The sequence below is a fragment of the Olea europaea genome, chromosome 10 (assembly GCF_002742605.1).
Source record: "Olea europaea var. sylvestris chromosome 10, O_europaea_v1, whole genome shotgun sequence".
Classification (NCBI taxonomy): domain Eukaryota; kingdom Viridiplantae; phylum Streptophyta; class Magnoliopsida; order Lamiales; family Oleaceae; genus Olea; species Olea europaea.
In genome coordinates, this window is record NC_036246.1 from 45,671,275 (window position 1) to 45,697,979 (window position 26,705).

A 26,705-nucleotide genomic window follows, 5' to 3' on the forward strand; every position below is an offset into this window, starting at 1 on the left:
CAGAGTATTGCCAGTATTGTTTGCTTTTGATCAGTAAAACCATGTAATTTATTGTTAGCAGTATTTGATTAGACCTTTTACATGAGTTTTCTTCAAATATAAAAGTTTGAAATACTCTTGAAAATTAACATTTAAAACAGGATCCTATGATGTATCTTACATTAACAATCTGTCGAATTTTAAAATTCGTGTGCTAAAACAAGTTCTCTCCGACAGAGTCTGTCTGTTAGTTACGGTAGCCAAAGCCCAGTGCAGTTCATGCACCACTTGCATATAAGCTCGTCCATTCTTTTGCTGTAACCCCAAAACAAAATAAAACAAATCATACTTAAGTAGAAACAGTGGCATAACTCTCTCTTAGAATCAGGCATATCAATATTTCACAACGGCTTCAGCCTCATTTGCTTTCCAATGCTTAGCAATGTTTTCAGAGAGTGGATCGTCTGGGTTTGGTGCACTCAAAAGCGCTTGAATACTAAACAGAAACAATAGAACAGCGTAAAGTTGTGCATATTCATGTAACAAAGGCAAAATTCATAATCAGTAATTATCTAAGTTGGAAGAATTTCCTTAAACAAATTATAGAGTTCAATCAATTTCCAAATTTAAGTAACAAAGACATTCTTTTAAGATTTGCTACTTCTTGATGGGCACAAACGTAAAGAGATGTGAAGCTTTCCTATATGAAAGATATTGAACTTAGTACCTCAAAAGTACTGTTCGAATTTGAAGAGCAGGGCTTCATTTGTCTTTAAGAATATCTAGGCATATCCTTCCAAGCTGCATAGAAAATCCACCAGGCAAGAGTCAAAGAATATAGCACTCGAACCTAGAGATGGATAACGAGTGAAGGGAGGATGACAAACCTTATCGATGTCCGGGTGGTAAATTTTCGTGAGGAATCGAACCTGATAGGAGACCGTCAAGGACAACTTTTTAATCTCATTTGGCTTATCGACCAGTCCAAATAGCAATTCTTGTTGCGAACAAGTACATTGTAATTTCAATCGAAGTGATGAGGATGCACAAACACTAAGACCTCCTCTTTTCGTGGCTGCAACCATAATATCACATTTACTAGACTCGGATTAATAGAATAATTCTGCCGGAATTACTCCTCCAGAAAGTATAATAACTATTAATTTAACAAAACATGGTAACACACGAAGGCGGTACCATTTTTAGAATATTATTATCAACTAGGAGGAAAACGGGACTCTAACAATGAATTATTTCTTCTGTTTATTCTCCTTTTTCTCAAAAATATAAATAAAAACAAAACAAAACAAAAGCATAGTTAAAAGGTGCTAATCACCGCATCTAAAAACTTAGGCTATTAGAGACTATCATAGAGAGAATATAGTCATATATTTACGTTGTGTTTTCGACATGAACCCCTCACGTGCAGGATTCATTTTGTTCCATGCCTTGAATATGCACAACTTATGGGTAGAGACACTAGTTCAACCTAGGTCTTCATCCCTTTTGATACCATATTAACCATCTCTTTTAAAAGCTTGCCATTAGAGAGAGAAGATAACCATACAAGGATAAAGCAGGTAAATCTTCCATTTAAGAGAATCATTTTCAGGATTATGGAGCAAGCATTAGAAATCCAATCATGCAGGTATTGTCAGGACTAGACAGTGAAATGAAAAGTACATAGACAAGGTGTTTGCTAAGAATTACTAGGCCATCCAGTCATAGAATTTAAGTATAAAAATGACATAGAAGGCCTGGAAACAGGAAATAGCTGAATAACAGAGACATAAATGTGGCTTCAACTACCACCACTCAAGCAAGGTCCTCCAAAAAGTTGTTTGCCTATTCCATTCACCAGTATTGGCTAATTAAATGAGGCTCTCCATACATTGTTAAGTGTAAGAATCATAAGCAGCATGTAACTCACACTCATCACACATACTAGTACACCATATATAGATAATACTCTAATAAAGCAGTTGAAGTATTAATATAGGTTGAATAGATCTCTCTCATTCATTACATTATTTCAAAATGGTCTCGAGGTTCAACTAAAGTGAACATATGGAAGAGAAAACATGCACGACTAAACCACATAAGAAAAAGGTGCGGCAGTCAATCAACTGGTACCCAAATGGCGAACTGAGATAAAAACAGCGGAAATGTGTGGAGGGCATAAACAAACACAAGGAACCCACATAGAAAAAATGCGGCAGTCAGTAAACTAAAAACCATATTGCAAAATGATTTTCCATTAACATATTAATACCTTGAGAGTGTACATATAAATTTCCATTATGTCAAATGCAAATGAACGTGTTAATTTGTTGCTAGAATTTATATGGCGAGCAGATTAGAACAAAGATAGCTTCCATAAGTTTTCTTCAGTCTCCCATTGTAGAAGTCTATGAACTTGCTGCCGTGGGGAAGGAGGAAGAACCCTGCTACTAAATAAACGAAAAAATAAAAATAAAAAATCATAGAATTTCACCGAATGTTTTTAAGAAATTAAATTGCATTATCCTCCCTGCCACCATAGCGGAGTCTTTCTAAAATACCTTGGAAGCAGCCGTTGGGTACTCTTCGAGCAAAAACAATTTCAGCTTGAAAACACCTCCTACAAAGTAAGGTCATTATGTCACAGTAAAACATCGAAATTAGTTAATCATATGTTGATAAAAAGCAATCAAAATTCAAAAGGCCTACTTATGGATGCACATTTTGGGATAAGACATAGGGCTCAATTCCAGCACCAAGACACAGCACAACATTAATGCAGTTAAAATGGCTGAAAAATTGTTAAATCGAATCACTAAGAGTCGAAATCGGATCGGTTATTTTAGCAGAAAATTGTAAATAGCAGAACAATAAAGATCGAACAAAAAGATATGTTTCACCCTAAAAATGCCCGAATGTTCAACCTTTCGGCCTAAATACCCGTTGAGCATCACCAAAAGGTGATAAAGCTCAAGATCCATTAAGTATCAATCGAGAATAGTACAAATGTACGAAGAAACCAAGGGTTTCTTCGAGTTCCCTTTCGCCTCTTTAAACTGAACAACCCAAAACAACCTCTCAATCACTAATAGACTGTACTACAACAATCATACTACATCACAGAGAAATCAGATTGAGAAGAACACCAAGAATATTTGAATTTACAGTAAAGAAATGAAGAACCCTAATCTTTTACTCAGAGAGAAGAAAAACAGGTGAAAGGGCACACAGTATCATCTCCAAAATTAGGGCCAAAACCAAGTTAAATATTTGAACAGCCAAACATCACATACCAAGGTCCAAGATTCAACCATGTGGACAACTGATCTCTACCCCCTTTAAATGAGGCATTCACGTTCTTCTATGTAAAACACGTTTTAGCAACCTGGGAATATAATGGACCCAAGTTTACTCAAAACATTTGGGCCTGAAAGAAATGGTGAGGCAGCCCACAAAATAATAACAATCTTTACCTTACCGAACTATTTCTTGATCTTTACTAGTGGATCTAGAAGTCTATATCACATCTTGGATCATTTGCGCTCTAATTACCTGCAAGAAAAGAAAAATATTAATTCAAATTTGTTCAACACAAATTACTTGAAGTTCTGACTTTTTACTTAAGTAATGTTCAGAATCTTCAAGCAGTTTAAAAATTTATTTAAAGGTAATACCTTGGTTCCTAAGTCTGTATGATTAAATTCCGTAGGAATTTTCACCAGATTTATCATACCTTTTTTTGCCATATGTTGCAGGTTCAGAATTTAGTGAATCCAGGACTGAGAAATATGTAACAAATTTTTCATCACTAATTCTGGTAGAAGGTCTTATATTTCTCATTTCTCTATCCCTGGTTAATTGGTAATCAGCAAGTGTATCTCCTGCGGACTCCTCTTCAATATCAGTTTCATTATGTTCAGGATTTTCCTCAGATTGAGAGGTCTCCACTTCAATCAAATCATCTTGATGATCAGATTGATTTTCGAGCATGGTTTCTTTTAACTGTGTAGATTCTGAAGTTTTAAGGTTAGTAGACTCAACACATGGCATGTCATTTTCATTTAAGATGACATTTCTACTAATGATAACCTTAAAACCATTTTGGTTTCTAACCTACAGTCTGTACCATTTAGTTTCCTCTCCATAGCCCAGAAAAACACATTTTAAGGACCTAGGTTCAAGTTTCCCTTCATTTTGATGTGACTAGGCAGTGCAGCCAAAAACCTTTAGTTTACTGTAATTAAGAATTTTTCCAGACCACAACTATTTAGGAACTTGGAAATTAATAGTACTAGATGGATTTCTATTTATTAGATAAATTGTAGTTTTTAGGGCTTCTTCTCAGAAAAACTTAGGGAGACCAGAACTGTACAACATACACCTTACTTTTTCCAGTAAGTATCTATTCATTCTCTCAACCACCCCATTTTGCTAAGGTGCGTATGTTACAATTTTATATCTCAAAATTCCAAAATTTTTACAGAAAAAATCAAACTCATTATTGCAAAACTCAAGTCCATTGTCTGTTCTTAATGCCTTGATTTTCTTGTTTGTCTGATTTTCAATACTTAATTTCCAAAGTTTGGAAAGTATTAGATTTCTGTTTTAGAAGAAAGGTCCAAAATTTTCTTGAAAAACCATCTACTGTAAGTAGGTAGAATTTGAATCCACTTAGAGTATTAACAGAGGCTAGTCCCCACAGATCAGCATGTAAATAATCTAGAGTGGAAGTAGATTTGTTAATACCAGTTTTAAAAGGTAATTGTTTTTGTTTTCCAAAAATATAGTTTTCACAAAAATCCAAACCTTTAACATTGTCAATTCCAAAACATCCAAGTTTATTTAAAATACATAGCCCTTTTTCTGATATGTGTCCAAGTCTTTTATGCCAAATTAAAGACTTATTTGAGTCAGAGTTTAAGGCTGCAGTGCACTGATCAGACACAAATTTAGCACACACAGTATAGATGCCATTAATCTTGGGAGAGGTTACCACAATTCTACTTCCTTGCTTAAGTGTTAGAAACCCTTTGTGAATTGTGAAATTATATTTATCATCAAATTCACCTAAGGAAATAAGATTTCTTTTAAGCTCAGGTACATATCTAGTATTTTGAAGGTCAAGAGTGAAGTTGTTATCCAATAGAAGTTTGACCTTTCCAACTCCTTTAACTTGACAACTCATGTCATTTCTCATCTGGATTTGTCCACCATTTAGGTCAACTAATTCAGTAAACCATTCTATTTTGGGACACATGTGAAATGTGCATCCAAAATCAAGGACCCATTCATTTGGGTCCCTTCTGGTAGTTGTAACCAAAACAACCCCTTGAATATCAGATTCATTTTTGTAGGCAACAGCTGCAGACCCTTTAGAATTTGTTTTATCTTTCATATCTGAGATTTTCTTGAAACAGTCTTCTATTATGTGGCCAGTCTTCCCACAATAATAACACTTTCTGATTTGGTTTTTGGTTTTCCCTTGATTCTTATTCTTCTCCTTAAATTTAGAGAACTGAGGTTTTCCTTTCTTGCTAGAGTTTTGATTGAAAGAATATTGTTTCTTAGTTCGATTATATTTCTCTTTTATGTACAACCCTTCACCATATTTGGAGTATTTTGACTCAGTTTTTATTTCAAGTTCTCTATTTCTTAGGGTCGAAGTAATTTTATCAATAGTAAGTTCTTGCCTCCCATATTCTAAAGCATTTCTGATATCTCTATACTTATCACTTAAATAATTTAACAAAGCTTCAGATTGTTGATCATCAGAAATCTCTTCATCACAATTAGCAAGATCCTGAATCAATTTTGTGAATCTGTCAAGATTTTCTTCCAAATTTAAGGTGGGATCAAATATGAAGTTATAAAATTGCCTCAGGAGATAGCATTTATTTGGCATAGTTTTAGTCTTTAAGTGATTCTAACTTAGTCCAGAGAGCTTCAGCAGTAGTAGTTTCCCCAACCTTCCTAATAACACTATCAGATAAGTGTAAGAAGATTGTACTCCATGCTATGTCGCTTAATTCTTGCCTCCTATAAGCACTAATTTCTAGGGCCTAATTTCCATCTACAGCTGCAGCAAAGGTTTGCTGCAGTAGTAATGTCCTCAGTTTTTGGCGCCAGAGACTGAAGTCTCCAATGCCATTCCATGTCTCAATTTCAAATTTATGTGTAGTAGATATGATGACAGAAATATACACAAAACAACAAATATGCAATACACAAAGTATATAGATTCAGGTATATGATGACTTGATGAATAATGACAATATGAGTAAACAGAAATGCACTTAGGGTCCGTTTGATTGCAAAGATGGAATTGAATTGAATTGAAAATGAATTCCACGGAATTAAATTGCCTAGAAATTGTTTTCCTGAGAATTGTAAATTATTGTGTTTGATTGATATAATTTTTCACGTGGAAAATGTTGAAATAAAAGTGTTTTTTGCTATTCGTTTGGCTTTGTTTTACATGAAAATTGTCAATTAAATGGATAGATTTTACTGGTATTGGGGATGAAATTTGTTTTCATTGCTAAAAAAAAATAATATTTCAAGAAATTCAAGAAAATTATCTATCTTTTGGTGTTCGTTTGACTTTGTTTTACATAAAAATTGTCAGTTAAAGTGAAATATTTTTTTACTATAATTCTTAAAACTTATTTCCATTGCTAAAAAAAAAACGAAAAAAAAAGTTTGCTATGGGAAAACCAAAAAAAATCCTATGTAGCAAGGCAACCAAGAATTCCATTTCCATGGAAAAAAAAAGCCATCAAACACCCTTAAATTTGGAAAGTGGAATTACTTTTCCATTTTCTATGGAAAATCAATGGTTATCAAACATACCCTTATATCTACTTATTATGCAGTATACAAGGTAATTAAAAAAAAACAGCAAATATAAATCAGTTTGGAAATGGTTTAAGGGGTGATAATCCAGCAGCCCACTACTTGCTCAGATTCCCAGATCCTCGTAGGAGATCTTGGACAAAGGTAAGTAGTGGAAGATTACATACCTTAATAACCGAAGCCAAACAGATTGAGATTACAGTTTAATAATAGGGGGTTCAAGAGAATACCAAAATCTAAAACCTTTAATGTTTCAGAATTAAGAAAGACAGTGAAGGAACGTGAGAACCGGACCAAGAAACACAATGCAAAACCAAGAAGCCAACGAGTCACCAAGACTCGGTGTGAACTCAATAGTGAGTCAAGAACTCACCAAGGACCGTACTGGTTCAACTCAACTTGACAGAACTCAGTACATAAAACAAAAGATCAAACAGAGTCAATAACGAGTTAGAGTAAATCGCGACGAGTTATAACGAGTCACATTAAAAATACAACTTTTGATTTTAAAGAATTCCAAGAAAAACTCCAGATCTGAACCAGAAAATGTAAGTAAATTTCTTGCCAGAAAGTTTTTAAAAAAAGTAGTGGCTCTAATACCACTTGTTAAATCAAATCACTAAGAGTCGAAATCAGATCGGTTATTTTAGCAAAAAATTGTAAATAGTAGAACAATAAAGATCGAACACAAAGATATGTTTTGCCCTAAAAAGGGCCCGGATGTTCAGCCTTTCGGCCTAATCACCCGTTGAGCTTCATCAAAAGGTGATAAAGCTCAAGATCCACTAAGTATCAATCGAGAATAGTACAAATGTCTGAAGAAACCAAGGGTTTCTTCAAGTTTCCTTTCGCCTCTTTAAACTGAACTATCCAAAACAACCTCTCAATCACTAATAGACTATACTACAACAATCATACTACATCACTGAGAAATCAGATTGAGAAGAACACCAAGAATATTTGTATTTATAGTAAAGAAATGAAGAACCCTAATCTTTCACTCAAAGAGAAGAAAAACAGGCGAAAGGGCACACGGTATCATCTCCAAAATTAGGGCTAAAACCAAGTTAAGTATCTGAACAGCCAAACATCACATACCAAGGGCCAAGATTCAGCCACGTGGACGACTGATCTCTACCCCCTTTAAATGAGGCATTCACGCTTCTTCCATGTAAAACACGTTTTAGCAACTCGGGAATATAATGGACCCAAGTTTATTCAAAACATTTGGGCCTGAAAGAAATAGTGAGGTAGCCCACAAAATAATAACAAAAATAAATTGCCTCAAGTAATTCAAGAAAATGATTCAAAACAAATATTTTGTTTCCGCAAGGATTCACTTCAACCTTGAGAAAGTGATGCAAATTTTCAACCTCGAGGAATATCATAGAAGGATATTTCGGTGAATGTCGTTGAAAAGAAGCAGATAGTCACTGGTCTAGGAAAGACAGAAACATATAATGCCAGCTGAAGTTACCTTCATAAGGCGCCTGTGTTGGACCAAGAATCATCACGTTGAAATACCGCATGTTGACCTCGAAAATTGGTCCTTCCACGTGGCCAACTGAAAGCTACTCCACGTGTTCCTCCCTGCGCACAATCACCGAATAGTCAGACGCACACGGTCGGAACCAGCGGGGGTGATACACTCCGACGGTCAAGTCAGGTCTAAATGGTCGGAACAGTACCCAGGGGCTATGCAAATCAATGATAAAGGGAGAGGAGAAAATATATGAGCTTGCTATGGAGTGCTATGTAGTAAGAGTTTCATTACCTTTGTCTCTTGCCAAACCTTGGGTATTTATAGGTGGTATGAACCGTTGGATGTGGGACGCGTGTATACATCTGGCGGTATGAGGCGTCCGCTCATAGGCATCAATCAGCCGCGTCAGTAGAGTGGGCGGACAGTTTGTTTCTTCTGAGTTGAATTGACATAAAGTTGATAAGTCACATTAACTAGCCTCATGGAGACGTCAAATCAATTTAAACCTTAGGTGCAGGAAGGATCTTGGAACAAATCTCTTTTTGAAATTGGCGACGGATCTTCTAACCGGGGTCCACTTGGTCTCGACCTCGGGGGCGAGGTGCTTCGGCAGGTCAGTAATAGGAATCGCTTGTATCACTTCGGAAACACTTCGGATGGGTCTTTATCAGGTCGAAATATGTGGTGTTGTGCGTTCCAAGGCGTATAAAATCGGAGCGTAACAGTGGTCCCCCAAGTCCAGGTATGAATATTTATATCATGCGTGGACTTGCTTTCCTGACCGGACCGCGAGTCACGGGAGTTTTGGGGGTTGATCTGTTACAATAATCGAGGTTATGATCCTAGGCAGACGTGCTAAAGTCTCGTTACTGTGCGTAGCGAATGAGGCGGTCAACCAGCATGGAACTTCGCGTCAGGTATGTATGAACCTTCATGAATATGGTGCACTGACCCTCCAGACAGACGCGTTGGGGGATGGCTGAAACTTTGTAAAGCACGGGAGGGAATGCAGCGTCCGAGGTGATGACCAAAAGGGGCTTTCGCGTCAGGTGCGTCCAAGCTTTGTAAAGTTGGGAGAGGAGCTCGTCTGCCACTGGTACACTGACCCACATGGCTGACGCGTTGGGGGATGGCTGAAACTTTGTAAAGCATGGGAGGAAACGCACCGTCCGAGGCGATGACCCAAAGAGGCCTTCGCGTCGGGTGTGTTCAAGCTTTGTAAAGTTAAGGGAGGAGCTCGTCTGCTATCGGTGCGCTGACCCATAAGGCCGACGCATTGGGAGATGGCTAAAACTTTGTAAAGCATGGGAGGGAACGCACCGTCCGAGGCGATGACCCAAAGAGGCATTCACGTCAAGTGCGTCCAAGCTTTGTAAAGTTAAGGAAGGAGCTCGTCTGCCACCGATGTGCTGACCCATAAGGCCGACGTGTTGGGAGATGGCTAAAACTTTACAAAGCATGGGAGGGAACGCACCGTTCGAGGCGATGATCCAAAGAGGCCTTCGCGTCAGGTGCGTCCAAGCTTTGTAAAGTTGAGTGAGGAGCCGATCCGAGGCGATTCAAACGTCAAATGATTTGACAATTGTTGCGTGTTTTCAAGGTGACAGTTGGGTGCCATGCCCATTCTCCTAAAAGGCTGCTGCGGCGGCTACTAATTATTATTGATGGCTAGTCGTAACCGAGATGATGCGTTTTAAGCAAGCGTGAAAGTCATAGAGACATCTTGGGCGTAGATTAAATCTGGTGTTTCATTTCAATGGCCTAGATTGATCGCATTTGAATTCGACGGTGGAGATCGGATTTGTCTTTCTATAAAAGGAGGACTCTGAGGTTTTCTCAGGCTTTCCATCCTTGCGAAACAAACACTATATTTTACTCCCAAGTCATTGGAGTTTTTCGGCGTTTTCTAAGCAATTCCGGCGAGAAAATTAGACTTCCGGCGACCTTACACCAAACTCGTAAGTTTTAGCACCTATTTGGGCTTTTAAATTTTGAAAGAATGGCCTCAGAGGGGAGTTCTGGTTCGAGGAGGGGTTTAGAACTGGTGAGGATGGACGAGTCCATTGTGGCGACCTCCTTAGAAATAGCCGAGGCAATAATAGGGGAAAAACATATGGAAGCGACTGGATAGTCCAGCAGATACTTCTGTGCATTGGGGGGCATCGGATTACCCATCAAAATTAAGAGAGGCCGACTTAGGGAAACTTAGGATAGAGTATAGGATCCCTGATAGCATAGATTTGATCCTCCCCGGGCCGGAAGAGAGAGCCTGCTACCCTAGACCGGGCTGTGTGGCCATTAGTGAGGTGATCCTTAGGGCCGGACTTAGGCTGCCCGTTCACCCATTCTTTAGGATGGTGCTTAGGTCCTATGGGCTAGCCGTGACGCAGCTCAACCCGAACTCCTGGAGCTAAATGGTGGGCTCCTGGATGTTGTGGAAAGAGGCGTCATTAGGGGTGGAGATGCCCCTTTCCATTTTCCAAACCCTTTATATACCTAAGGTTACTGCCGGGGAGGGGGTGGGGGGGGATAAGACCCGGGGATGGTATTACCTTACTTCATGGGGTTCCCACACTCCATTCGTGGTCGATCTGCCGAGCTCCATCAAAGAATGGAAGAACTCATGGTGCTGGGCCGCAGGGCGATGGGACACGATGGAGGGGGGCCCCTGGTGCCTCTTATGGTCCTAACGAAGTATTCAACACTTAGTGAGTATAGTAGTAGTTTTTTCTTATATTTCTCTTCGGTTCGAATTGTGCCTAACAGTTACATTTCCTTTGTAGGTGCTCTTCCTCGGTGCGAGCTGTCAACCGAGGACTTTGACACCATTTGTGTCATTTATCAGCTGCCTCAAAAGAAGAGGTCTTACCACAGGCTGATCCAAAAGAACATCCACTTCATTTCTCACGATTTAATGGCATCCCAAGGTAGCTGGACCGAAGTCTTTGCTTTTTATTTCGAACTCCCAAGACTTGTATTAATAATTCCTTATTTACTTTTTGCAGACAACTTTAATAAGAAGATGCCGGTGCGCCCCGACTTCAAGACCATCCAGAAGATGATGGCAGAGGCACGGGCGTTGAATGCCTCCTCCTCCTCGTACAAAAAGCAAATGGAGGATTTGGTGGAAGCCAGTAAGAGGCTCCAACCTCGGACGGAGTAGGAGGTACCAGAGGATCCTGAGTCTGACCTTCAAAGGAAGGGCAAGAAGAGTGCCGCCCCTCCAAGATGCCCAACTGTGGCGAGGCCACCCCCAGCTCTGAGGCAGACCACAATTCCTACCGGGGTGGCCATCCCAGAGAGAAGGCCCGCTCCAACTGAGCTTGCCACTGCCCCAGCCACAACACCCCTCGGTGTAGTGCCAATTGACCAAGTGCCGGGGCAGTAGAAGAGGAAAAGCCCCGTCCCTCTAAGGAGGTCGACTTTCTGGGCACCAATCCTGAAGAGCCCGTAAGGGAAGTGTTGGAGGCTCTTCCTCCAGAAATAGCTGCGGTGGCGGTGGTCCACAGGAAATACTGGACAGAGAAGTGGAGGGACCACACCGCCTTCTGTACGGCTGAGGATTTGGTGGCCACGAACAGCACCCGCGTGGCTCAGCCCTTGAGTACAAGCATCCAGCTTGAGGGCTTGGTGAAGGATCTGAACTCTAAGAGGGAGGACCTCGCCAAGCGCCTTGAGGAGGCGATGCACTACGGGGATGCCGTGCGAGCGGCTCAGGCCAAAGCCACGCAGACAGAGGAGGGAAAGAAGGATGCTAAGGCCCAGCTAACTGCTGCCAAAGCAGAAGTGGAACGGCTGAAGAAGGAGTTGTATGAAGTGGAATGCCAAGTGGCTGCTATGACTCGGCGGCTTGATCACGCCAATGAGCACCACAAGCTTGCCACCGATGCCCTGGAGGCCTCCAACAAAGAGAAGGCAGAGGCTCAGTCAGAAGAGATTACCTCTTTGAAGGAGGAGTTGAAGTCTGCGGGGGAGGTGGCAGTCCAGAACTTCATTGACCACTTTGAAGACCACCCCCTGTATGATGACTTCACCAACTTATGGGCCTCATGGAGTGTCCAAAGCTTATTGGGTCGACTGAAGGAGGTGCACCCCACTCTGGACATCTCTTCATTGGAGGCAGAGTTCGGGGGGCCAACTGGAGGTCAGTCTGATAGGTTTGTCGAGGGGGCTCCAGAGGCCCAGGAGGCGGCCAATGTAGAAGTCCCTCCAGCAAAGTAGGGTTACCTTTTGTAATGGCTTCGGCCTCCTTGTACTTAAATTTATTCAATGAAATGAAATTTTTTGCTAAGTATTTGGGCTTCTGCTTCTTTGTATTTTCTATTTGTTTATACTTGCATGAATACAAACGTCAGACTATTTGCCTCGCGACAATCACCAGTTAATAATTACAGACCGGACCACTCAAGTTAATATAAGTTTAAGCACTTAAGCGAGTATGAAGCAACTCTTAATGCCAACCTGTTAATAATTTGAGATCGGACCACTTAAACAAACATGAAGAGCGCCTTAACGTTAATCGGCTAATAATCGACGATCGGATCGCTTAAATGAGCCTTCTGAAGGACTGAGGAAACTTTTCACTAACTGATGTGGCTCGGAATCGAAGATTCATTACATAAGATAAATTACATCACCCTTTACAAAGGCAATCCCAGCACTTAGGGAATTTTACAACTGAGATCAGATCAGAACAATCGATTCACTATAACATATTGAGATCGGATCGGAACAAAGTCTCATTATTGATAGTACTTCCTCAAGTGTTCGATGTTCCACTGATGAGGCAGCACCTTTCCTGACATATCTTTGATTTCGAAGGTACCAGGTCGGGACTCCCAGCGGATGCGGTAAGGGCCTTCCCAGTTTGGGCCAAACACTCCTGACCCGGTTGGTTTTGAAGATTGGAAAACTCTTCTGAGGACAAGGTCGCCCAAGCGAAGAGTTCTGTTTCTGACCTTGGAGTTGTAATAGCGGGTCATCTTTTGATGATATTTTGCCAAGATCATTTGGGAGGTATCTCTCTTTTCCTCAAGGAGGTGTAGTTCGCTTATTCGAGCTTCGTCGTTGTTGATCTCATTGAAATGTATCTGTCGATGTGATGGGACCCCGACTTCGACCGGACTCATGGCCTCAGCTCCGTAGGTCATGGAAAATGGGGTTTCATCGATTGCAGTCCAGCAAGAAGTTCTGATAGCCCAGAGGACGTGGGGGAGTTCATCAACCTAGGCCCCCTTTGAGGTATCAAGTTTCCTTTTCAGGGTGTGTTTGATAGTCTTGTTCACTGCTTCAACTTGCCCATTCGCTTGGGGGTGATGAGGTGTCGAGAAGTCCTTCTTTATGCCCAGTTCGTCACATAAGTCTCGCATCTTCCTATTGTCGAATTGCCTTTCGTTATCAGACACTAAGGAATGGGGAATGTCGAATCTACAAATGATGTTTTTCCAAACGAACTTGGTAGTATTAGCCTCGGTAATTCTGGCAAGGGGTTCAGCCTCGACTCACTTAGTGAAGTAGTCAATGGTGACAATAGCGAAAGTTGCACTTCCTCTCCCTTTTGGGAGTGGACCAATGAAGTCAATACCCCACTTGGTAAACGGCCAAGGGCTAGTTACTACGAAGAGACTCTGAGCAGGCTGTCTTTGTATGTTCGAGAAGCGCTGGCACTTGTCACATTTCTGGACAAATTGGCAAGCATCCCTTTTCAGGGTCGGCCAGAAGTAGCCTTGACGGAGGACCTTGTATGCCAGAGCCGTTCCTCCGGAGTGATTTCCACAGATTCCTTCATGGATTTCCCTGAGTATGTATGTGGCCTCTTTGCCTCCTCCGCATCGAAGAGGAGGCGAGGCGAAGTCTCTCTTGTAAAGGGTATCTTCTTGTAGGATGAAGTGTGCAGCCCTTCTTCTTAATTTCTTCGCCTCGCCCCTGGAAGCAGGCAGTGTTTGCTCCTTCAGGTACGCGATGATGGGCTGCATCCATAATGGGGTGCCTTCTATCCACAATATCTCTTCACCTTCTGAGGTGGAGGGCTTTGATAAGTGCTCAATAGGGACGATGTTTAGCAGCTTTGAGTCCATACTGCTGGCCAATTTTGAGAGGGCGTTTGCGTGTGCATTCTCTAGACTGGGGACTTGGGTCAGTTCGAACCTTTCAAAATGAGGAATTATGTCCAGAAGCAACTTCAAGTACGCAATCATGTTACCATCTTTGGCTGTGAAGTTTCCATTGACCTGATTTACTATGAGCTGAGAGTTACTGCTCGCTAGGAGCTTCCTGACCCGCATCTCCTTAGCGAGTCTAAGACCTGCCAGCAGGGCCTCGTATTCAACGGCGTTATTCGAGGCTTTGAAGCCGAACCTTACCGCACAATTTAGCTTGCGGCCTTCCGGGCTCTCCAATACGATCCCCGCCCCTGCGCCAGCTTCTCCTGAGGACTCATCTACGAACAGTTTCCATGTGGGGAGCTCGATTGGTTCCATTATCGCCTCCATTTCTGGGGTTTTGGCAAACTCTACCATAAAATCAGCAAGGGCTTGGCCCTTGATGGCGTGTCGAGGTCGGAATGTTAGGTCGAACTCGCTGAGCTCGATTGCCCATTTTAGCAGGCATCCTGATGTGTCTGTTTTCTGCATTGCCTGTTTTAGAGGGAAATTGGTGAGAACTTGTACTGAGTGGGCTTGGAAGTATAGCCTCAGCTTTCTTGAGGCTGTGATAAGGGCGAGTGCCAATTTTTTCATGTCTGGGTAGCGTGTTACAGCTGGGAGAAGTGCTTTGTGATGTAGTACATTGGCAGTTGGCGCTCATTTTCTTCCCTGATTAGGATTGCGCTTACTGCCATGTTCGAAACCGCTAGATACAGTAGTAGAGATTCATTCGATTGAGGTTTCGACAAGATGGGCGCCTCTCCAAGGTGCTTTTTCAGAGCCTCGAAGGCTTCTTCACACTCCGAAATCCATTGAAATTTCTTTCCTTGCTTCAGCACTTTGAAGAAAGGCAAGCTTTTATCTGTGGCTCTGGAGATGAAGCGACTGAGTGCGGCTATCCGACCGTTGAGACTTTGGACCTCCTTCGATTTCTGAGGTGACCTCATTTCTAGCAAGGCCGTTACTTTCACTGGATTCGACTCAATTCCTCTCTGATTTACAATGTACCCCAAGAACTGGCCCGATGCCACTCCAAATGCGCACTTGAGGGGATTCAATTTCATATTATACTTTCTAAGTATCTGAAAAGTTTGGTCGAGGTGACTCACGTGTTCAGTTGCCTAGAGGCTTTTGACCAACATGTCGTCTACGTAGGCCTCCATGGTTTTGCCAATGAGTTCGGCAAACATCATATTCACTAACCTCTGGTATGTGGCTCCGACATTTTTCAATCCGAAGAGTATGACTTTGTAGCAATACAGACCCCTGTCCGTAATGAACGATGTAGCTTCCTCATCAGGTCAGAACATGGGTATCTGGTTATACCCTGAGTATGCATCCATGAAACTCAGTAGTTCATGCCCAACAGTAGAGTCCACAAGTTGATCTATTCTTGGAAGTGGGAAGCTGTCTTTGGGGCACGCCTTATTTAGGTTTGTGAAATCCACACATACCCTCCACTTTCTGCTGGGCTTTTTCACCAGAACCGGGTTGGATATCCACCTTGGATAGATGGCCTCTCTTATGAAACCACTGTGGCTAAGTTTATTTACTTCGTCTTTCAGTGTCTCGTACCGTTCCGAATTTAGAGCACGCCTCTTCTGTCTATGAGGGACATAGGAGGGGTTGATGTTAAGATGATGGAAACTGATCCTAGGATCTATTCCCACCATATCTTCATGTTTCCATGCGAAGACATCGAGGTTCCCTTTCAGGAAGCGTATCATCTCGACTTTTGCTTCAGGTGACAATGACTTCCCTATACGCAAGACCTGACTGGGGTCTTCCGGGTTGACGGGGAAAGTTTCCAATTCTTCCATTGGGGTCGCGTTTGGTTCAGAGTCAATTATTCGGGGGTCTAACTCATCAAGAGGGTGTCCTTGTTCAGGGGCCTCTTCCATGTCGACGCCTCTCTCTTGTTCGGAGGTATGCCCTTGTTCAGGGGCGTCGAGCATTTCCACGTCCGTACCTTCAGCGGGTACTTCAGTTAGAATTACATTAACAGTTCGGGGCTCGGACTTTCGCAGCGAGTTTAGGTAGCATGCCCTGGAGCCCATCTGATCACCTCGGACCGTAGCAATCCCATGTTCGGTTGGAAATTTCATGCACAAATAGTGAATGGACGTGATAGCCCAAAGATCTTTCAGAGCGGGTCTGCCCAATACTCCATGATAAGCCGATCTGTGATCTACCACCAGAAATTTCATGAAGTGCTGGGCCACTAGGGGTGCCGAACCCATTTCGACAGGCAGGGTTATCCGCCCTCGTGGGATGATGCTATCCCCAGTGAATCCGAATAGTGGGTCGGTCATGGGGATCAACCCATGTTCAATTTACATTTTGTCAAAAGTGGATCCGAACAATATGTTCACGGAACTGCTATTGTCAACGAGCATGCGTTTTAATCCGTTTCTAGCTACTACGGCTCTTATAACCAATGCATCATAATGGGGGTGGTGAACTCCCTCTGAGTCTTCCTGGGAAAAGGTGATTGGGGCCATCCTGTTTGCTGATTTTGATTCGTTGACAATGTAAGTGATCACTGGGGGATCCCTTGCTTCTCTTGTGTAATTTCTCTGAGCATTCCTGGTGTTGCCACCGACATGGAGTCCCCCAATGATAGTATTGATTTCCCTAATGACCTGGCTTCCAGAAAATTGGGCTTGATTTCTCTGTCTGGATTGGCCTCGGTCCCTTGATTCTCTTCTTTGAGGAGATTGTTCCCTATGACCTCTCCTTCTCCTCCTCGGGGAGGCGGATCTGCGAGGGTGTTCGTTCCTGCTGGAAGTGTACGGGTTGCTTCGATGAGGGCGTCGATTGGCGTCACGACACTCACTAGTGTCATGTCCATATAGTTGATGGAACATACAAAACCTTGCTCCTTCCAAGGGTCTGTTTGACATCTTCTTCTTCTTATTATTATTATCAGTTCTTCCAGATGGTCCCGCTTCGGCAGGGGCATTATCATATGCCAGCACCGGTATTGCATTCAATGTGGCGGAAGCTAGGGCCTGTCCAGATGTGGGAGCTATGGTATGTCCTGCTTGGGTCCATTGCTGAGTAACAAGGTGTGCTGAGAGTCCTCGACCTACCTGCCTCTAAGGAGGAGGGAGTCCCTGCGCGGACGGTTGCGATGATCAATCATTTCTTCACTAACAATTTCCACTCTCATCATTTCCACCAGCTCATCATATGTGGAGGGATTCTTGTTGTGCACGTCCCTCCAGAACAAAGTGTTCATGTTGAGCCCACCTTTCAGGGCTGAAAGGGCTTCTCTGTCAGTGACCTGTTCGCAGTTAGTAATTTCGTCTGTAAACCTGGCGAGATAGCTTTTCAGCATCTCCCCAGGGGCCTGCCTCATGTCTTGCAGGCGTTGAATTGGTGCCTCTCCTTCCTTGCGTGAGAGGTACTGGTTCAAAAATGCTTTCTTCAAATCTGGCCAACTTCTGATGCTTAGGAGAGGAAGCCTGCTGTACCATACCTCGACGGCCCCGCCTAGTGTTAAATGGAAGGCCCTGCATTTTAAAGCATGCGAGGCTCCCCTCAGGCTCATCTGTGTCATGTACTTGGTGAGGTGCTTCTCCGGATCCCCCTTTCCTTCATACTTGGGGATCTTAAGGGGCATGAAATTCGCTGGCATTGGGAAGCTTCAGATCTCCCTTGAGAAAGGGAGGTTATCATCATCATCGTCAATTTCATAAGATCGACAGGGCCCATCTAACCTTTCATCATCTTGGACGTCCTGGAGAGGTGGAGGTGCTTCTCCTCGACTTTTCCAATCGACTAGATTCCTCCTCTCTCTCTCCTATTTCTAGGAGGAGGAGGGGGAGCATGTTCTTATTCGTGATCCGGACGAACTGATCCTCTTGCTGGGCGGACCCTATTGCTAGGATCCTCTCCTATCCGGTTGAAGACGCTTACCGACCTTTGGTCCTCATGTTCCTGAGGGAAATTATCCCCCAAGCGTGGTTCTGATGGCTGACTCCCTTGCACATAAGATGTAGCTTCGGCGTTCATCACCCTTTCGAGGGGACGTTCTGTGTGCCGGCTCATGTGGCTTCGGGACTGAGATACAGGGGTTTCCCTCCCTGGATAAGATCCTTGGGGCATTTGATAGCCCTGATGACCCTGGGCTTGCATGAGGAGTTCCTGCATCGCCATATTCTGACCTGTTATGTCTCTCATACCTGCAGCTATCTAAGCCATTCCTTCAATGAGTATGGCTGTTCTTCCACCTCCGCGACGCCGGTGATGTGGTCTCTGATGAGTAACATTGTTATGGAGTACCTCTTCTTCAGAGGCCTCTCTCATGGGGTTGTCGTCTTCATGGCTGTAGCTCATCCTACCTCTTTTTTCAAGGGTAGTGAGAACTTGGATTGTAACTCGACTCTATTCTTTTTCAAGAATGTCCCTTTTCAGGGTTAGTTGCTAGTTTTTGGGTAAGTTCTCCGATGGAGAATGCAAAACTTCGAATGGGGAGTGATTCCCACAGACGGCGCCAATCTGTTGACCTCGAAAATTGGTCCTTCCACGTGGCAAACTAAAAGTTACTCCACGTGTTCCTCCCTGCGCACAATCACCGAATAGTCAAACGCACACGGCCTGAACCAGCGGGGGTGGCCATATACACTCCGACGGTCAAGTCAGGTCTAAATGGTCGGAACAGTACCCAGTGGCTATGCAAATCAATGATAAAGGGGGAGGCGAAAATATATAAGCTTGCTATGGAGTGCTAAGTAGTAAGAGTTTCATTACCTTTACCTCTTACCAAACCTTGGGTATTTATAGGTGGTATGAACCGTTGGATGTGGGACACATGTATACATCTGGCGATATGAGGCGTCCGCTCATAGGCGTCAATCAACCGTTTCTGTAGAGTGGGCGGACAGTTTGTTTCTTCTGAGTTGAATTGATATAAAGTTGATAAGTCACATTAACTAGCCTCATGGAGACGTCAAATCAATTTAAACCTTAGGTGCAGGAAGGATCTTGGAACAAATCTCTTTTTGAAATTAGCGGAGGATCTTCTAACCGGGGTCCACTTGGTCTCGATCTTAGGGGTGAGGTGCTTCGGCAGGTCAGTAATAGGAATCGCTTGTATCACTTCGGAAACACTTCAGACGGGTCTTTATCAGGTCGGAATATGTGGTGCTGTGCATTTCGAGGCGTATAAGATCGGAGCGTAACCCCGCATATTGTCTTCGGATGGAGATCCACTTATTCCTGGAGCTGCATCCACAAACCAAAAGAACACTTAGAAGCCTCAAACTCTAATTCCATATCTCAAGCGATGAAAAGAAGAAAAACATCCAAAGGTTTTGGCTGTTAAGCATCAATAAGAATTATCGCTAAAAAGTACAAATATCCTAAGACATAACTTGTTAACTAAGATTGAACCCTTTAGATCCCACGGCTAAACATTTCCCATATTTGTCAACTCGGAAACTGCTTCTACTTACAAATAACATAGGATTCTTGACAGAGGCACAAAGAAAAAGTCAATACCGAAAAAATAAATAGAAGTTTATTTAACATATGCCGGAGATCAATATTAGACAAAAATATATACATTTAAAACCCGAATTTAAATGACAGAGAGCTGAATATACACATAAAGTAAACACAGTGAAACAAATTGAAGGAGTCAACAAAACAGGGGAGAACAGGGATAAAAAATTTCAAATAGATAAAGAAATAACCCAAGATTAAATCTTTAATACAGAATAAGAAAAAGTTGATACAGTTCTACATAATGTAATGCATGTACTAGTTGTTATCCCACCTGTATGAAGCTTCCAGCAAAGGCCACGTGCAGGTGCCACATGAAGGCATTGCGTGCAGACGTTGAACAAGCCAAGATAGGGACAGAGACAAGAACTGCTATATGGCCGAAGTGCTATCTTCATCCAAAGTTGATATGTCGAGGCGCTTCACCTTGAAGTTGAACCTCCTCATATCCGAGGCTCCTCCTCTTCTTAAGGCCGAGGTGCTTTGTGTTTAAAGAGGACTGATATGAATGATTGATATAACACTTACATTAATGCGTGTAAGACCTATCAGCCTAAAAATGTAGGATGGCTAACGCTTGTCAATGTAATTGATGCACGATAGATTGATGTGAGACTTGGTGTGCTGGATGAAGCCACTTAGATTTGATCCAACGGTGACCACTTCGTTCTGAAGGTATAAATAGCGACTCTCGTAATATTGTAAAGGATGGCAAAAATAATATATGCAAACTATATATGCTTGTTATAAAATCACCCGTCTCTAGATATTGACTCGCTGTAGTGTTGGATTACATGTAGAAGTGTTTGTGATCCTATTGTCTCTACTCTCACTTTCGATATTATCATCGGTGCTTGAAACGGTTACGCTTCTAGTCTGGAGCATCTCCCACATTCACGGCTTTACCAACCATCCGACCAAATCTCCGGTCCAAACGTGCCAGAATTTGCCACATGGACACGAGTGGACCCCGACATCTGTTGTGTTATTTTTTGGGGTCAACACTAATGTTTGTATATTATTAAGTTCAGATGTTAAGTTTAACTACAGATTACACACATGCACACGTATGAATATTACGGGGTTTACCTGGTTCACTGAGAAGACGTTGAGTCTCCCATGAGATCACAAAATAACAAAAACCCATTAAAAAGCAAAAGAAATTATGGTGAACAGCATAAACAATAGTGAAATCAAATCATAAACAAAACAATGGAACCTGAAATTTTCAATAACTTAGCTATTCAATGTAATAAAATGGGGGATCGAAGGTAAAGCGCGAAATCAGGGTTTATGCTTTGATGATTCTTCGCGGTAAATTGCTATTGGCCACATTGATTAATTTAATTTCAACCAAGCTGGGATTAATTCAATTTATTTTGCACAGGTTTCCTTCAGACGGAAAGTTTACCCCTTGGGGGCGCTCTACCTCTACGCGAGGCCATCAACCCCCATGGGCTCTCTACCTCTACGCGTGGCTATCAACCCCTCAGGGGGCGCTCTACCTTTACGCGAGGTCATCGACCCCCGCGGGGCGCTCTATCTATACACGTGGCCATCGACCCCCCATGGATTCTATACCTCTACGCAAGGCCATTGACCCTCAGGGACGCTCTACCTCTACGCGAGGCCATCGATCCCCCCGGGGCGCTCTATCTATACACGTGGCCATCGACCCCCCATGGATTCTATACCTCTACGCAAGGCCATTGACCCTCAGGGACGCTCTACCTCTACGCGATATCGTCGACCGACATGGAATTACCTACATGACAACCCTAATACTTAGCCACAAGACCTCTGATAAATTGACAATGTTTCATGGCAGTTACCATGGGCACAACCACCAGCCGGAATGTTAAAGACCCCCCACTCAGAACGTGGGGGTAGTGGGAAAGCCAACGTGGGACACGTGGCACCACGGCCGTGCGACGTTCACCGGCTTTCGGTGTCTATAAATACCCTCGAAAGTGACAAAGGTATGGGGGATAGCATTTTTCTTAGCCATCTGAATTTCCTCCTTATTTTTCCTAATACCATATACTAATTATCACGTCGGAGGTAAAATGAGGGAGAAAGCCCCGCCCTCATTTTTCAGATTACACGCGCCCGACGAAGTAGCGGGAACGCTAAATACCACCAGGTTCACTCATCACCATTTCAATCATAATCAGGTCTTGTGCTTGGGTCTAGCTCATATACCTGTAGTAGAGATAACTTCTATATTGAGATTATCATAATTTTCTTATAATCTCATAATGGAAAGAGTAGGGAGTCATTAAATGAGTAGATAATAACCGAGTAATAATTATGATTAGATAATTTAAATTAAAAATTGACTTTAATTCTAAATTACAAGTAATTTTTAATGACGTCCAAACATAGGCACATTCTTTGTGAAAATAAATATACTTATCCACGTTCATATATAATTTAATATTAATTATTGGAAGAAGAGAAGAGAAAGATATTGCAATTCCACCATACTATTGCATAAAAAAACTTGTCATATTACAATATTTGGTTGGGGTGGGATAGAAACAATGCAGGAGAAGCCATCAGTTATTCATAATATCCTCCTCCTATTCGATGGCAAAAGCTTTAATAATCTTAAATTCAAAGATCCAAATCCTTTGGGGCGAGACCCAATTCATCAAGAACCTCTTTGCAGCCCGAGATTGAGTCTTTGGTCATGAACCCTAATGCATTTGCATAACGTACAGAGTCGTGCATTCCACTATTTTCAGTACATACAATCCTTGATGTTTGTTGGCCAACCATTGGCACATTGCACTCAGCTTCGGGACTCTTGTTTAGAGTCACCTCACAGATGTTGTCCCCGTAATCTCCTTTTACCTTCAGCTTGTAGTGTCCATTGCTATCTGTTACACCTTCGATTGAGTACGTCACATTCCGAGTTATTGGATCACTGCATTCCAACTTCAAAGTCGCACCTAAATAGAATATACATAGAGGTGAGTTAGATGTTCGTTTTGTTTTAAATAGCATAGATAGTTGAGCTAGAATAATTACCGGCAATTTTGTGGCTGAGTTTGGTCTCGAATTGGACGCGGCATGGATCGCAGTACACATAACCTTCGACATCGAATACTTCTGGTGCATGGCAGTGAGCAACAGTGGCAAAGGCTAAGATGCATAAAGCAGAGACGAGAGCAACAGCCTTTTCAGCCTAAAAATGTAGGATGGCTAACGCTTGTCAATGTAATTGATGCACGATAGATTGATGTGAGACTTGGTGTGCTGGATGAAGCCACTTAGATTTGATCCAACGGTGACCACTTCGTTCTGAAGGTATAAATAGCGACTCTCGTAATATTGTAAAGGATGGCAAAAATAATATATGCAAACTATATATGCTTGTTATAAAATCACCCGTCTCTAGATATTGACTCGCTGTAGTGTTGGATTACATGTAGAAGTGTTTGTGATCCTATTGTCTCTACTCTCACTTTCGATATTATCGTCGGTGCTTGAAACGGTTACGCCTCCAGTCCGGAGCATCTCCCACATTCACGGCTTTACCAACCATCCGACCAAATCTCCGGTCCAAACGTGCCAGAATTTGCCACATGGACACGAGTGGACCCCGACATCTGTTGTGTTATTTTTTGGGGTCAACACTAATGTTTGTATATTATTAAGTTCAGATGTTAAGTTTAACTACAGATTACACACATGCACACGTATGAATATTACGGGGTTTACCTGGTTCACTGAGAAGACGTTGAGTCTCCCATGAGATCACAAAATAACAAAAACCCATTAAAAAGCAAAAGAAATTATGGTGAACAGCATAAACAATAGTGAAATCAAATCATAAACAAAACAATGGAACCTGAAATTTTCAATAACTTAGCTATTCAATGTAATAAAATGGGGGATCGAAGGTAAAGCGCGAAATCAGGGTTTATGCTTTGATGATTCTTCGCGGTAAATTGTTGTTGGCCACATTGATTAATTTAATTTCAACCAAGCTGGGATTAATTCAATTTATTTTGCACAGGTTTCCTTCAGACGGAAAGTTTACCCCTTGGGGGCGCTCTACCTCTACGCGAGGCCATCAACCCCCATGGGCTCTCTACCTCTACGCGTGGCTATCAACCCCTCAGGGGGCGCTCTACCTTTACGCGAGGTCATCGACCCCCGCGGGGCGCTCTATCTATACACGTGGCCATCGACCCCCCGAGGGCTCTACCTTTACGCGTGGCCATCGACCCCCCATGGATTCTATACCTCTACGCAAGGCCATTGACCCTCAGGGACGCTCTACCTCTACGCGATATCGTCGACCGACATGGAATTACCTACATGACAACCCTAATACTTAGCCACAAGACCTCTGATAAATTGACAATGTTTCATGGCAGTTACCATGGGCACAACCACCAGCCGGAATGTTAAAGACCCCCCACTCAGAACGTGGGGGTAGTGGGAAAGCCAACGTGGGACACGTGGCACCACGGCCGTGCGACGTTCACCGGCTTTCGGTGTCTATAAATACCCTCGAAAGTGACAAAGGTATGGGGGATAGCATTTTTCTTAGCCATCTGAATTTCCTCCTTATTTTTCCTAATACCATATACTAATTATCACGTCGGAGGTAAAATGAGGGAGAAAGCCCCGCCCTCATTTTTCAGGTTACACGCGCCCGACGAAGTAGCGGGAACGCTAAATACCACCAGGTTCACTCATCACCATTTCAATCATAATCAGGTCTTGTGCTTGGGTCTAGCTCATATACCTGTAGTAGAGATAACTTCTATATTGAGATTATCATAATTTTCTTATAATCTCATAATGGAAAGAGTAGGGAGTCATTAAATGAGTAGATAATAACCGAGTAATAATTATGATTAGATAATTTAAATTAAAAATTGACTTTAATTCTAAATTACAAGTAATTTTTAATGACGTCCAAACATAGGCACATTCTTTGTGAAAATAAATATACTTATCCACGTTCATATATAATTTAATATTAATTATTGGAAGAAGAGAAGAGAAAGATATTGCAATTCCACCATACTATTGCATAAAAAAACTTGTCATATTACAATATTTGGTTGGGGTGGGATAGAAACAATGCAGGAGAAGCCATCAGTTATTCATAATATCCTCCTCCTATTCGATGGCAAAAGCTTTAATAATCTTAAATTCAAAGATCCAAATCCTTTGGGGCGAGACCCAATTCATCAAGAACCTCTTTGCAGCCCGAGATTGAGTCTTTGGTCATGAACCCTAATGCATTTGCATAACGTACAGAGTCGTGCATTCCACTATTTTCAGTACATACAATCCTTGATGTTTGTTGGCCAACCATTGGCACATTGCACTCAGCTTCGGGACTCTTGTTTAGAGTCACCTCACAGATGTTGTCCCCGTAATCTCCTTTTACCTTCAGCTTGTAGTGTCCATTGCTATCTGTTACACCCTCGATTGAGTACGTCACATTCCGAGTTATTGGATCACTGCATTCCAACTTCAAAGTCGCACCTAAATAGAATATACATAGAGGTGAGTTAGATGTTCGTTTTGTTTTAAATAGCATAGATAGTTGAGCTAGAATAATTACCGGCAATTTTGTGGCTGAGTTTGGTCTCGAATTGGACGCGGCATGGATCGCAGTACACATAACCTTCGACATCGAATACTTCTGGTGCATGGCAGTGAGCAACAGTGGCAAAGGCTAAGATGCATAAAGCAGAGACGAGAGCAACAGCCTTTGCCATTTTTTTGTTTCTTTCTTCTCTTGCTTTGTGAAAAAATGGAATGCAATGAAGGGATTTTTATAGAGGGAGGTGTTAGAGAGAAAAAGGGTCGAACAAATATTTCTTAAATGGTTTATGGACTCTCCCTAATTTCAGAGAGAGATAGACTCGGTTCTTTATTTACCATCACTCACGGGTAGAAATCATTTTGAGCCACGAAAAATCGAGCGGGGATTTATTTTCTAAGATTATTTGTACAAAAGAAAAAATTCACCCGCAATAAATACTAATAAAATTACTCATGCATTCTTAATATTTTTTTGAGTTGCTCCAACTTAGCCCCTGTCTGGTTCCCATTTTTTCCTCATTAAAATAAAAAATATAATCGTTATCTATCACATCAAGCCACCAAATTTGAATTTCTATCTCTTGTGTGGGCCCGTAACGACTATATTTTTCATTCTCATTCTTCCAAAAATGAGAAATAAACGAGGGCTTAAAATGAATAAGAAATTGATTTTTTAGCGACAAAATAACATCTAAGACAGATTATTTCAATTGATTGATTTTAAATTTTATTCATTGAACAAAATGTTAATAAAATAGAATAATTAAGAATTTTAATTATGTCGGAAGAGTCAAGTGTAGTATTTTCCAATATTTTGTTTCAACGGGGTGCCATGTGGCGCCCTGTCTTCCTCCTTGTCCCCAACCCGGGACAGGGAGAATTATTCATTTTGTTTACTTACTAAAATTAATTTTTATTAATTTGATTTTAGAGTTTTTTAAATCTAATTAAATAATTAGAAAAAATAGTGTACAAAAGGTTATAGAACTTAGTATAACGGTGTTATTTGTTGTTTTAGTTGATGATATTTGTCTATTTAGCTATTTATAATGACATATTTGTAATACTTCAGAAAATGGCATTTTTGTTACAATTATCCAAAATGTGAATCACAATATGGTGCTAAACTAATCACAACTTGGCCTCCTATCGATTAACTCCTA

At 42.0% G+C, this 26,705-nt stretch overlaps 3 protein-coding genes and 1 pseudogene across 3 annotated transcripts in view; all 4 read right to left on the reverse strand.

Annotated features, from left to right (window-relative positions):
* Positions 1-256: 256 nt before the first annotated feature.
* LOC111400754 lies at positions 257-21,486 on the reverse strand (annotated as a pseudogene).
* Positions 21,487-22,581: 1,095 nt separating this feature from the next.
* On the reverse strand, positions 22,582-23,496 carry LOC111400755 (anther-specific protein LAT52-like). The gene is made up of 3 exons (XM_023028140.1): positions 23,436-23,496; positions 22,999-23,112; positions 22,582-22,919 (listed from the first exon to the last, which is right to left on the reverse strand). Exons 1-3 carry the CDS (start codon positions 23,494-23,496, stop codon positions 22,582-22,584), a joined length of 513 nt encoding a protein of 170 aa, XP_022883908.1.
* A 1,456-nt stretch (positions 23,497-24,952) lies between these two features.
* Positions 24,953-25,808, reverse strand: LOC111402550 (anther-specific protein LAT52-like). Its single transcript, XM_023030934.1, has 2 exons — positions 25,559-25,808; positions 24,953-25,479 (listed from the first exon to the last, which is right to left on the reverse strand). The coding sequence occupies exons 1-2, from the start codon at positions 25,713-25,715 to the stop codon at positions 25,142-25,144; spliced, it is 495 nt and encodes a 164-aa protein (XP_022886702.1). The 5' UTR covers positions 25,716-25,808; the 3' UTR covers positions 24,953-25,141.
* Positions 25,809-25,989: 181 nt separating this feature from the next.
* Positions 25,990-26,705, reverse strand: part of LOC111400756 (dol-P-Man:Man(6)GlcNAc(2)-PP-Dol alpha-1,2-mannosyltransferase-like) — a 5,672-nt gene continuing 4,956 nt past the window's right edge. The window contains exon 4 of the mRNA XM_023028141.1: positions 25,990-26,040. Coding sequence (XP_022883909.1) covers positions 25,990-26,040 — 51 coding nt within the window. The remainder of the gene's footprint in view (positions 26,041-26,705) is intronic.